This window comes from Rhagoletis zephyria, unplaced genomic scaffold (assembly GCF_001687245.7).
Source record: "Rhagoletis zephyria isolate East Lansing unplaced genomic scaffold, Rhagoletis_zephyria_1.1 Rzeph_scaffold_04521, whole genome shotgun sequence".
NCBI lineage: Eukaryota > Metazoa > Arthropoda > Insecta > Diptera > Tephritidae > Rhagoletis > Rhagoletis zephyria.
Window position 1 is genome coordinate 16,539 of NW_016161604.1, and position 13,520 is coordinate 30,058.

The 13,520-nt window shown below is 36.2% G+C and overlaps 1 protein-coding gene across 1 annotated transcript in view; it reads left to right on the forward strand.

Annotated features, from left to right (window-relative positions):
• The first annotated feature begins 1,696 nt into the window (after positions 1-1,696).
• Positions 1,697-13,520, forward strand: part of LOC108370853 (gamma-aminobutyric acid receptor alpha-like) — a 24,892-nt gene continuing 13,068 nt past the window's right edge. The window contains 6 exon segments of the mRNA XM_017626272.1: positions 1,697-1,707; positions 1,753-1,990; positions 1,992-2,247; positions 2,250-2,285; positions 6,464-6,531; positions 7,217-7,437. Coding sequence (XP_017481761.1) covers positions 1,697-1,707; positions 1,753-1,990; positions 1,992-2,247; positions 2,250-2,285; positions 6,464-6,531; positions 7,217-7,437 — 830 coding nt within the window.

The following is a 13,520-nucleotide window of genomic DNA, read 5'->3' on the forward strand; positions in this document are numbered from 1 at the left end:
ACTTACGGCGCGTGATTTTCAGCGTAATTGAGGTGAAGAAGTGAAGCAAAATCAAAGTATTTTTATTTGTTTTGCGAGATGCCACTTGTAAGTAAGTTCGTAGTTTTTTGGCTCGTACGAGCAGTTGCAGCAAAAATTAACTAATGAGTTTAGTAAATTAAAACGGAAATTCACTTCTAATAACTGCTTAAGTTAAATTTGCGCAAATGCAGTCAATTAAGATTATTATAAAAAAAAGTTTAGCACAGTATTAGACTGAGTTATGTATATTTATTAGTCTGGCTCAGGATTGAGTGATTTTAATAAGTCAAATCCCAAATCCAAAAAAAAAAACAATTTATTTCTGAATTTAAAGTTTTATTAAATCCTAAATAATATAAACTAATTATTTTTACGACGAATCAAATCCTTAATAAAATGTATGTGTGTGTGTGTTTTGATTCGGACGCGGACTCCGTTAAAGTTAATAATCTTCACTATTGTTTCTTAAACGATACAAATTACCTTAGAATAGACTCCATGACTTACCAATTTAAAATCAGCGTGCAAAAATGCATTGCGTGATATGAAGCAATTAAGCTTTTTTTCCAAATTTAGGCTCTTTTCCTATTTTAAGTAAAACTTAATGGATTAGCGTATGTAACTTTTCGGCTCGTGAGGTACATACGTCTTTCTGTTATCCGATTTTGAAAATAATTGGCGTGAAAATAAGGCGCACACTAATGTGTGTACATGAATACATACCCTGCAGGAAATGTATCTAACTATAAGCTAACTTTAACTTGATTAGGAAGGAGCTAAAAGTCAGTTATTATCTGTATATTTTCTTTGACGAAATCTAACTATATTTCTATGGCAATGGCCGCGAAATAGTCAAGGGTGGTTACCTCTGCATTTGATGTAACTAACTTGTGACTAACTACTCGTGGACATAAAATATCAATACGAAAAACAAAATTATTATTTTTATTACTTTTTTTTGTATATTTTTATTTATTTGCTTTACTTATTTTATTACATATTCGTATTTGTTTACATGTTCTGCTTTAGGTGGTCCCATATTCGAACTCCGTCAGACATAACTTCAAAATGATAATACGAAATTTCGATCTTCCTTTTATTTGTCCTCAATTCGAAAAGGTATTTGTGAAGTGAAGGATATTTAAATAGAAACGAGTTTAAAGAAAACAATCTACTGCATCACTCTTGCATTACTTGTCAACTAGTTTCAAGTTAGATATTTGTAGCTAACTTCAAGTTATATATTTTTTAGAAATCCCGCAAAAAAGGTAACTACAATTGGGTTATTTTTTATCTAATTGATAATATTTTTCTGCAGGGTATGTATGAATACGAAATGAGTTTGCGATTAGAACTTTCATTCAATATATAATTATGAGTGTTTGTTTTTCGTGTATTAAAAGTTCACTACCTCTTCTATAAAAATAAATCGTGACTTTTCCGCGCTTTGCAGATCAGAACTACAAAGCAAAAACTAAATCAACTAAGTCATAAGCAAATAATTAAAATAAACTGTGAGAAAATAAAACCAACAAATTAGCACAGTGTTTGCGCTAATCGCGCTGGGAGCGCCTTCACAGCGCTTAGTAACAAGAGCCGCGCTTACATTCATCAACCGTCAGCTCTGCTAAGACATTTAACAAATAAAACTATGCCACTCCGACACCCGACAAAAATGGCCAAAATGTAACAAATGCAAAAAAAACAATAAAAGAAAAATCAACACAATAGCATCGTTGAAGTGACAACAACAACCACCGAGGCATCATGCATTCCGCTGGCGCAATCCACCACCACCACCACCCACCACCACAAACCTTCAGCGGCGCCTTCAGCAACCCACGCTAGTGGCCGCCACCAAATTGGCCTTTTAAGCAGCTTCATGCGTCGCTTATTAAAACTTTTGATTAGCTGCATTCTCATGCCGGCCATACAACATCACATTCACATTAATTGGTCTCCAATGTCCAACATCTCCAACGTCCAGCATGGTGGTGCATGCATCTGCCATCTCCGTTTCTGTCTCGATGTCCACAACGAATGCAACCAATGTCGCCGGAGTGTCTGTGCGTAGCGCTGACCATGACGTCGGTGTTATGTCTGCTGCAGCGGCTTTGTCCGGCTTGGGTTCACGTGCGCCCGCTTCCTGGTCGGTGGCTGCTTCTCACATGCGCTTGACGCAACGCAACAATCATGCGAATATTTCCGAGTTGCTGGACAATTTATTACGGGCTATGATAATAGCATACGACCGGGATTTGGCGGTAAGTGGAGGCTTTTTTGAAAAAAAAAACGATTATATGAAATGCTTCAAGTTAATTAATTTATTTTGGCGTTTATTTATTTTTTAATCATGCAGAAATTGTCAAAAACGTACTACACCTCGAGTCATAGTTATAGGCGCCCCACACAATGACAAGTTTAAGGAGATTATTTTTTGTTATTTAATATTAGGTATTTTTTTATAAAAACATAGTTTATTTTTTAACAAAACATATATAAATCCAGTTTTCTAACTTCGTAAAATGTTTAAACAATATTCAAAACAAAAATTCATTTTAACTAGAAAGGTTTTACGTATGCCGCATTGTAGCCCATCAATTTTTATATCACTAAGTGCAAGTGTTGATTTTTGGAACCATTTTTTTGTTGAAGGTGTTGCTCATTTTCTTCCATACGAAAAAATCATCAAACATACTTTGTAGGGACGAAAATGCTAAATCTTTCTAAGAAATCCTATTAAAAAGCTCGAAATTTTTTTTTGTTTTTCTTTTTTTTAATATTGCACAAAGTTTGCACTGGATTTATGCGGTTTTTTTTTGGGTAAACTATGGCCCGTGTTTATAAATATTTAAAATAAAGTCGACTCTAAAGTTAAAGGTACATTTTTTATCAGATATACCATTGAATACAACAACAACATTGTTGCTGCCAGCGAATGAAAAGCAAAAAGTTCTTTAAAATTTATTTCGTCGTCAGATCCTTTGAGAACTACAAGAACTTCTTTGCGGACATATCACTTACGTTAGGTTATCTAAGACGGCTTATAATATCTTGTGCGTTGAGGGTATGAATCTTAATCGATTTTCTAATTAATTTTGCTACTAATATTATCGATTTCGCTATCGAAATTTTAATCGAATTTGTCATCGATATTTTATCGATTATTTATCAATTTTGTTATCAATTATTTATAGAATTTTTTCGATATTTTTATCGATAGTTTTATCGATTTTCCAATCGATTATTTATCGGGTTTGTTAGCGATATTTTAATCGATTTTGCTACCAATATTATAATCGATTTTGCTATCGAAATTTTTATCGAATTTGTCATCGATTTTGTTATCGATACTTTTATCGGTTTTGTTATCGATATTTTGGATGTTACTATCGATTTCGTTAGCGATAGAGTATAAAGATAAAAATTATGATAAATGTAAACGGAATAACATAAATGTATGTAATTAGAACGAACAGGGGTAGAGGTTNTAAGCAAAAGCAGATGTATGTATGTATGTACATATGTATATATATTGGTTGTGAGACAAAATAGATATGTAACGTAAGTTTCACTTCTCCAGTGTGGCCCAGGTTCACTTACTTTTTTTTACAGGCTTTTCAAATGATTGCGTGCTGATGCTCTGCATAGCGTTTTGTCATACATAAATACTAAGTCTAGGCAGCCAACTGCTTAGCCGAGTTCCCGTAATCAAATAAAAATTGAGTCGTTAAATTCCAATAGGACATTCAAAGGCTCAAAGGAATTTGCATCACCCAATGGCCACCTTAACTGCGCTGCATCCATTAATTAACAATGGAAAATAGCCTAAGCGTACTTAAGTATACAAAATGTTTTTGTCTAATACTAAGTTAAATTCTATAAATACATAAACCAGAAACGATTATTATTAGAAAAGGGAGCAAAAACATTTAGCTTTGAGTTAATCAAATAAAGTGCTGCTACGCATTTCTATTTCCATGCAGCATCATACTTTGAATACTTTTAAAAAGCTTCTGAATTATGAAAGGCAATGTATGTAAGTAGCAAGGGCAACTTAATAAAAAATGAGCCAAGCATTTGATTAAACAAATCATTGGTAGCAAATAGTTGGGGTAACCACCGTCATGTCCTTTGACACTCAAGTAATTGGCGTATAATTTGTCAAGAGCAAAACGCTTCAGCAGAATTGAAGAATTTTTAAAGCAATGCATACTCAAATATTCGCTATGTGCTATTGCACTGGAGACCATAGGCGTAAATCGGCAACATTGGTGGGGGCATTCATGAGTGTGTGAATGGAGAAAATAAGCTGCTAAATGCCTAGGATTTTAGCAAATGACAAACGAAGACTTTTCGGTTGCTATTCATCTGGCCCAGTTGTGCTGAAATTTTTAGCGTATCCACTTTTTTGATTTATGTATGTATGTCAGCGATGGGCAGAATTTTATTTACTAAATATGTATCGAGTATGATAGTGTTAACTTATTGTCACAGTACTAAATACTAAGTATTTAGTTAGTTTCACCTAATGAAACACCAAGTACAAAAGTACTTAAGTAGAGACTTTGGATTTACTTACCACAGCGTGCAAAAAATACAAAAGGACTTAGTACTTACGATTTGATGCTAAATACACTACTAATATAAAAAAAGAATTTCGTCGCTTCAGGACTATTTGAGGTCTATTGCGACTACTTCGCGATTTACGGAACTATTTTAGGATTGTCGGAGCATTACAATACTATTTCGGAATTTTCCATGTGTGATTTTTCTGAAATTTTTTTCTCGCCCCGTTCTCCAGATATTTGGAAAACTATTAAGTTCGATTTGTTTTTGTTTTTGTGCTGTAAAGTTTTTAAAAATGTATTAATCAAGCTAAAATTTCATATTTATTTATTATTTATGTTTATGCATCAACCCTAAAAATTTGAAACAAATCAAACAGCATGAAATGTAAACCCTGTCCGTTTTGGTATAGAACGCCCCATAGTTACTAAGTGCATATTTGGGTATTTAGTACCCAAACTGGATACTTTAAAAACGAAAGATACTTAAATATGCCCACCACTGTTGTATGTAACATACTCATGCATAAATTTTCGGAAAATCTGAAAAGCTTCCGCTAGCTAAGATCACTGGCGACAATTCCGAAAACTGACATTTATGAAACTGTCAGCTAAGGCAATCGTTCCATCAAATAGTAATGGCGAATAGCAGCGATGCCCTTCAAATGATGAAGGCAAAGAAATTAGCGAGGCGGAGATTCTCATCGAAGCTTCGTATGCAGGCGAGATAACTAAACGCAGCAACTGTGCTTAACGGACGTTGATAAGGCTTGTGTCTAAGCGAATATGACCGCTGACACGCTGAATGCAAAGGAAGAAAGTGGAACGAGTATATGTATTTAGGGCCAGTGACAGCAAACGCGTATTACACCCAACACTTTCTGATTAGCCTTCTCCTCCCTTAAAACAGCGATCAAACAACCGCGGTGTTAGAGGAAATCCGAGCAGCTGAATTGCGTGCGGAAAGTGTTGAGGCACAGAAATTGTTTGCCGTTGAAAACGCTTGGAAAGCAATAAACAACAAAGAGCATAAGGAAATTGACAATTTGCATACATATATTTTCTTAGCAATTACAACATTTTGCTGCTAGCAAATTTCCAATTAAGAAAAAAAAAACGTCTTTCAAAAACAGCAAATCGCGTTATTCACAGGTGAATTTGAAAAGCTGTTACCTTTCTCAAATACTTAGTGTGCCAAATAAGCTTGTTTGCAAATTCTCTTTGACAATGTTTTTTGCTCGCTGTCGCTTTACGTTCTATATTTTACTGGTATTTTGCACAACAGCCATACAAATGCTGCAAATGCATTTAAGAGATCTTTCACACTTTTATGTTTACACTAACTTCTTTTTTTGTGCATTTTGCATGTGGGAATGTGCTTACACATACATACACACGCTTGATTAAGCATTTCCGTTTCCTGTTTTGCTCTCGCGTTAGCGTTGTAAATCGCCTTTGTGGCGAAAATCGTCAAACAGTCTCACTGCTTTGAGGTATAAATCAGTGTTGCGACAAGGATTTTTTATTTGCAAAGAATGACCTAATAATATTAGGGTAGTTGGCTAGCATATTAATATGAGAGAATCACTTTTACTTTTAGTCTTATAGCTTACAGCGTGCCTGAAACTTAAAAAATAGAAGCTCCAATGGGAGAAAGTTCCGCGCCCCTGTTACTGGTATGCAGGCCGTCACTTGAATCTTACTGAATTTAAAATTAGTGAGCGACTTATCCTGTGATGCCATTCCACTTAACTAACACTTTAAATATTTCTTTTTTGAATAAACTTTTTGCAAATAATGCAAATGAAATGCCATATTTATAAATTCACTTTTTCATACAAATTTGAAATGAATACTTATTTAACTCTTTCCAGGTCCACCTACTACAGTTGAAGTTGATATAATGGTACGCAGTATGGGCCCCATTTCCGAAGTGGATATGGTAAGTCAATGCAAAAAGATTTTATACTCCTACTATAAACTCAAACAAAACCAAAATGTTTCCCACAAAAAAAATATTTATGTATATACAAACATACATACATATTTAAATGGCAGCAAGAACATCAATCATAAACAGGTCGACATTTGCATGTAAAGGCAATTTAATTTTCCAATTAATAACGCTAATTAGTTCTGTACTATGAAGGAAGGAGCGCCCACCTCCAGCATTTTCACACTTCAACAGCTTCTTCGCCGAACCAACAAATTGCGTGTAAACATTTCTTATTAATTATTTTACAAGTGTTTATTTGTGTTGAAAAGCCTAACAAATTTATTTACTCTTACCAGTTACACAAATCAAAACCAATTAAATTCAGCAAAAAAAAAACTACGAATGGATGGTAGGCAAAAACGCTTAGACGATAAGAGTCACGCGCAGACTGACTTCAATTTATTATTTGTTGATTTAGCAAACACTTACACTCTCACACCACGAATTCATACACATTTGCACACCTACAAACATACATTTGTAACCATACACATACATCCGTACACAGTATGTTATTCAATCAACGCGACGCCTTTTCATTTCCATTAAATTCTCTGTGGTAATTTAGCTTTGCCTGAAAGTAAGCATATTTATTTTCTTTTTTTTTTTGTATTCATTCATCTATTGGCAGACATATTCCATGGATTGCTATTTCCGTCAATCGTGGGTGGATAAACGTTTAGCCTTCAAGGGCGCACAGGATACATTGGCTTTGAGTGTTTCGATGTTGGCACGCATTTGGAAACCCGACACTTACTTCTATAATGGGAAACAAAGTTATCTACATACCATTACGACACCAAATAAATTTGTGCGCATCTATCAGAATGGCAGGGTGTTATATTCGAGCAGGTGAGAGATATTATAATTATTATCACATTTATGTTTTTAAGCATTATTTGGAAATTGGAAATTACATAGTTAGAATAAGCATTGAGAATGGATAATGATTTGCATTAAAATTTGCTGCTAAATATCAAAAACAAAGAGCATTTTGGGTAAGGCTTTTAATTGTCCTTTCTTTCAGCTATAATTCACATCCATCGACTGCCATTTTTTGAAAATAATCCATTTATGGTTGGTTGATTGGTAGAAGCATCGCCTGAGTACTTGCTCAGAACCCACTTAGCGCTGAGAGCACCATTTTGATACGCTTTCTCTGAGATCCCTAATTGTATCTGCTTTCATGATTCGTCAGCTTGGTCACACCGCTTGAATCTATTTATGTTAGAAATGGAGCATTTGGAGATCTCCCTAGTGTATCATACCTTATGCGTGACAATACTGGGCAGTGTTCGCATTTTTGGTACAATTGTACTTTTTTAATACAATTTTGTTTAAAATATACTTTCCTACTACGCAGTACTTTTTAATACAATGATGAATACCATAAGCATATAGCTCTGAAAATTCACTGCGGGAATTTTTTTTCTCTCTTTGTCTTCGCCTTCTCGTTTTTGCTTTGTATGTTTTGAAAAAAAGGTTTTCAACAAACCATATATATCATAGCACAAGGTGTGATATCAACCATCACATACCTTAAAATATGTGCATACACATTTATGTTAAATATGTACATAAACTTTCCCATGAATACCATCAATTCATTGGCCTTGAAGTAAATCTATGTATACATGTACTAAGGAAATACATGAACAAACAAAAAAGTCGATACAACTTACAGTTGAAAAGTACAGTTTTTGTATAGATTTCGTACTGAAGGAACAATTTCATTTCCCAACACTGATGCTGGGCACTCACGAATATAATGTTTGACCGTTGCAGCAACGGTACCCTTGGTTGTACGGAAGGTCAATTTCACCAATGGGCCAATATCCCGTTATCGTAGCTGTTAATCTGACTTTATCTTTCCTCGGCTTCTTTAAAAGTTCCTCCATCCTTGGGTTGTCATGATTCGGCCTATATTCCTAGCAGGTTTGAATGTTGTGCCATACATGGACATTGCAAGTGCAGTTCCCATTTGATGAGTCCGAGTAGACGGTTTATTTTCTCTACTTCCGATTCAGCGAAGAGATGTTCCGGCCTTAAATATCAAAATTTTTATTTTTAGAATATTGTAAAAATGTTGTTATTTCGATTTTTATTTTTTCGATAAAAAATAATCCTTTAATCTGGAATTTCATATTTTCGAAAAAATGCAATCGTTATTTTGTGATTTTGAATTTTTGTGTCAAATATAATTATTCAGTCTTCGAGCTTATTAAAATTAATTGATTGTAAAATTGAAATTATATATCCTGCGATCATTTATTGTATTCATATTTGGATTTAAAAAAGTTTATAATAACAACAAGAAGTAATCCAGCTTAATAAAATATTTTAGCATTTGGAAAAGCCAGTTTCAAACCACTAATTTGCTTTAGCAGACATCTTTGTAGCGCCTCCATTCGCTGCCAACACCTTTTCTGTAGTGCTCGCGCGTTCACCCGCTACGGCTGTCACTTTCGAAATCGCCTTATTAGCTGCGCACAGCCAAGACTTGCTTCTGCACTTCACTGTCAAGACCACGTACAGTCAGAGCTTCGTTGCTGCTTGGTTGATTGTTTTGCATCGCTTGGTACTTTCACTTCCACCGACAACTTCAACTTGGGCACTGAGAGCGCCTGTACGCAGAGGAGAATCCTTGAATATTTAAGTAGTAGCCACCAGCGGCGAAAAGCACTAAGGTCTTCATGTTGCTCGACTTATGTTGCTTTGCCTTAGTTATGTCTTCTGTCCTGACTTTGAACCTTTTTATACACAACTTCGCTGAACCTCTGCCTGGTTCGAATCGATTGGCTCGATAAAAATTAAATTAATTTGAATGTTATGGCAGTTTATAATGAGCATTCGTTTGACTAGTTAATATAGTCACAAGCCTATTTTCCAATGCTTCATCCTACATACATATGTAGCACCTAATAAAGTGACTCAAATCGGCGGCTGCATAATTTTCCTGTTAACAAATTCCCGTTCGTACCACTAAGTTCTATTTCCAGAAAGTATGTCAAGTTCCCAAGTAACACAAGCATTTGGACGTCTGGAACAATTTCATTAACAATGAATGCGCCGGCGCGACGTTTCCATATTCGTGAACTTGTTTGAAAAAAAAAAGTTCACTAACGAGTTCGAAAAGAAGATGCAACACATTAACCAAATTAAGTAAGACGACGGGAAGATATGACGCATACGCTGCCAATGATAATGAGAAGCTTTTAGTAAATAAAAAAATCAATAGCTGTGACTCTCCGTTATTCGTGTGAACATGTACATATGTGATTGAAGAAAAAAAGGTGTGTGCTCAAATTTTGGAGTGATGCGTGTAAGAAAACTGCAATGCAATGAAGAGGTCGAAAGGAAGAAGTGAAAGTTTTTTTACCAGTCACGCTTTATTAAGTTAAGTTACAATTAAAAGGTGACCCAATTGCGCTAGTGATTATGTAAAAGTTTCACCAAAAGATTCGAAGTGAGTAAACTTTCATCAAAGTTTGTATATAAAAAGATTCAAAGTCAAAACAGAAGACATAACTAAACTAAACGTTAACCGAGAAACATGAAGACTCTAGTGATTTTCGCCACTGGTAAGTACTACCCAAGGATTCTTAATTATACCAAATTAACAAATACTCCTTGTAGCTATCCTCAGTGTACATGCGCTCGCCGTGCCCAAGCTGACTTCCACTTCATCCGAATCCAGCGAGGAGGAACACCGCGTCATTTTACCTGCTGGTGATAAACGTCCTGTCGGCTCAGCGGGCGTTGGTGCCGCTGCTAGTCCACCAGATTTAAAATCTGTCGAGGTTAAAGTGCCAAGCAATGCAAAGCCATCAACCAAGCAGCAGTTTATCTCCGAAGCTCTGAAGGCACCGGGCATAGGCAGTGAAGCCCAAAAACGAGCCTTAGTGCGTAATAGACGTCAATTGTCTGGTACAACCGCAGCAGGGAAAACGTCACCGGAAATTACAACGGTAGCCAGCGAAAGCGCAAGTAGTACAGTGAAGGCGGTGTCAGCAGTTGGAGGCGTGACAAAGGCACCTGCTTCGGCCGCAGCTACTGTTGGCACTAAGACAAATTAGTGACTTGAAACGTAGGATTTCAGAAGGATAAAAGCACGTATTTAGTATTGTATTTTCTATAAAATGTGTGATAATTTTTTTGTTACTACACATTACTCAATCTGTAATACTTTTGATTCTTTTTTTGGTTTTGTATTTGAAATAAAGATTCCAAAATTATCCTGAAAAATATGATTTTTTCCTTGAAAAAACTTGATAACCTTTCGCTTGTAAAAGGCTAGGGCTTCAATAATATTCCACTCCACTCCATGATTCCGTATAGAAAATATGCTACTTCATCAAATAATGTGGTATGTGGGATCTTTCTTATTATCCTGGTAAGTCAGAATGTGGACACAGTGGGTTCCTAGCTGCCCGGTCGGAAATTCTCTAGGCAAAGCCCTGAGCCCATCTAGAGCCTGGCTCGATTTCCGTAACTGAGATTTTTTCGACAGCGCCAAACAGCTTCTGGCAAGGAAATCCCTTCTACCGATAATCTATTCCGGCGCTTAATAGATTTTCTTTGCGATGTTCTCACCCAATAGTATCTGGACAAGGCCTAGCATACAAAAATTAATCAGAGATAATCACTTCTGGCACTGAACAGATTCTCTCAATAACGGTTATCTCTCGTAGTGCCTGGACCGGCACTACCACGCAATATCTTGACTTGGGTAGGTAGATAGATTTTATCTAGTACGTTCACGTTACGCCTTATAAGGGTAACCTTGACGGGCTTAGGATAGGTCGTCCTGAAACAAGTGTATCTTCTTAGAGACTGGACTGGTTCCAGAATAATAGTTTGAGATAACCACTTTTGGTGCTGGGAAGATTTTCTTATCTGATATACTTTTTAGCAGTGCCTGGACTAAAAAATCCTGTTGCTGGCAAGTTTTTTCTGGCAATGGTTTTCTTGATACCGCTATGAAAAGCTCTGGCAAGCGACAGCCATACATTAAAAAAAATATCAGGACACTGAGTATTTTCTCCGAAGCTAAACTTTCAGTACCAGAGGTTGTAGCAGGATGTAGCGAACAAGAACTGATCAGAGCTTTGCATCGATACATCAATGTTTTTGAAAACTGACTGCAGAAAAGAGAAGTGGCAAAAAAATGTAAATGGCTCTAAAAATTTCCATTAGAAACATAATTTCCTCAGTTACAGTAATTAATTTGAAGTTTTTACAATTTTTTTTTTGTAACATACATATTTTGCTGTGAAATAATATCTGGAAATTCCAAGCAAATCGATTCATCGATATATGCCCTTCGATGTATCAAATCAAAGAAATACATCGTTGTATTTTTGCCACTGACATGCCTACTAGCGCCTCGAAAGTTTTCCTTGTCGAATGCTAGACGGAAGAAAGCAAATCGGACCAGCGTCAGTCCCATTAGCGGCGATGCGGTAATTTAACCACCAAGTACGGATACTAACGTTCAAGCATAGTTTGGTTGTGGTCCGGAAATGGTATTCCCTTTGCGTAGGCGAAACCCTCGAAACCCCTTGTTTTCAATATCACAGAGTTGTTTATACTGTGCTGGACAAAAGGTTTTACATTTCTAAATTTGTAAGATGTAAGGCTGCCAAGTGCTTGCAATATTATTGTAACAAAAAAAAAACGTTTTTTTAAGATACTTTCGAAACTTTTATTTCAAATAAAATAATCAGTATTAAAAATTAGAAAAAAAAACAATAAAAAATAAACAATCAATAAGTTTAAAGAAGTCCTTCGCCATTCCTTCTAAATCCTATGTTTCAAGTCAATTATTTGCCTTACTGGCGACTGTTTAGCCTTGCGACCACAGCATGCGCCTTTGCAAGCCTTCCAGTCGCTGGCATCACCTTTTCTGCAGTACTCGTGGGTTCACCCGCTACAGTTGTAACATTCGTATTATTTTTATTGGCTGCGCTCGCAACAGGCGCCTGACGTCTATCACGCACGACCAAAACTTGTTTCTGCGCTTCAATGTCAATACCACGTGCGGTCAGAGCTTCGGAAATTAACTCCTGTTTGGTTGATGGTTTTGCATCGCTTGGTACTTTCACTTCGACCGATTTTAAATCAGGTGGACTACCACCGACTCCAACGCCTTCTAAGCTGACAGGACGTTTATCACCAGCAGGTAAAATGACGCGATATTCCTCCTCGCTGGATTCGGATGAAGTGGTGTTCAACTTGGGTACTGAGAGCGCTTGTACGCAGAGGAGAGCTGAAAGAAAAGTTTGTAAGGAATGTGGTTTCCTTATCTCCGAGAATCCTTGAATGAGTAGTACTCACCAGCGACGAAAATGACTAAGGTATTCATATTGCTCGATTTAAGTTTGACTTAGTTATGTCTCCTACACCGAAAATGAACCTTTTTATATGTGTACTTTGACTGAAACTCTAGTTGGTTGGGATTGATTGGCTCGTTAAAAAATAATATTAATTTGTATTTTGTGGAAATTAATAATGAGCTTGCGTATGACTAATGTAGTCACAAGCCCATTTTCCAATACTTTTCCATACATATACAGCCGCTAACAAAGTGACTCAAAGCGGCACGCGGCGGCTGCATAATTTTCCCGTTAACGAATTCCCAACTCCCGTTCGTGCCACTAAGTTCCGTTTCCTGAAAGTATGTATGTTAAGTACTCATGTAACGCAAACGTCTGGATGTCTGGACAATTTCAATAACATGCCGAATGTGCCGGCGCGACATTTCCATATTCATGAACTCGTTTAAAAAAAGGTGAACAACGAGTTCAAAAAAGAAGCTGCAGCACATTAACCAAATTAAGTAAGTTGATGGGAAGATATGACGCAAACGCAGCCAGTGATAATGAGACGCTTTGGAGTAAATAAAAAAATCAATAGCTGTGACTCTCAGTTATTTG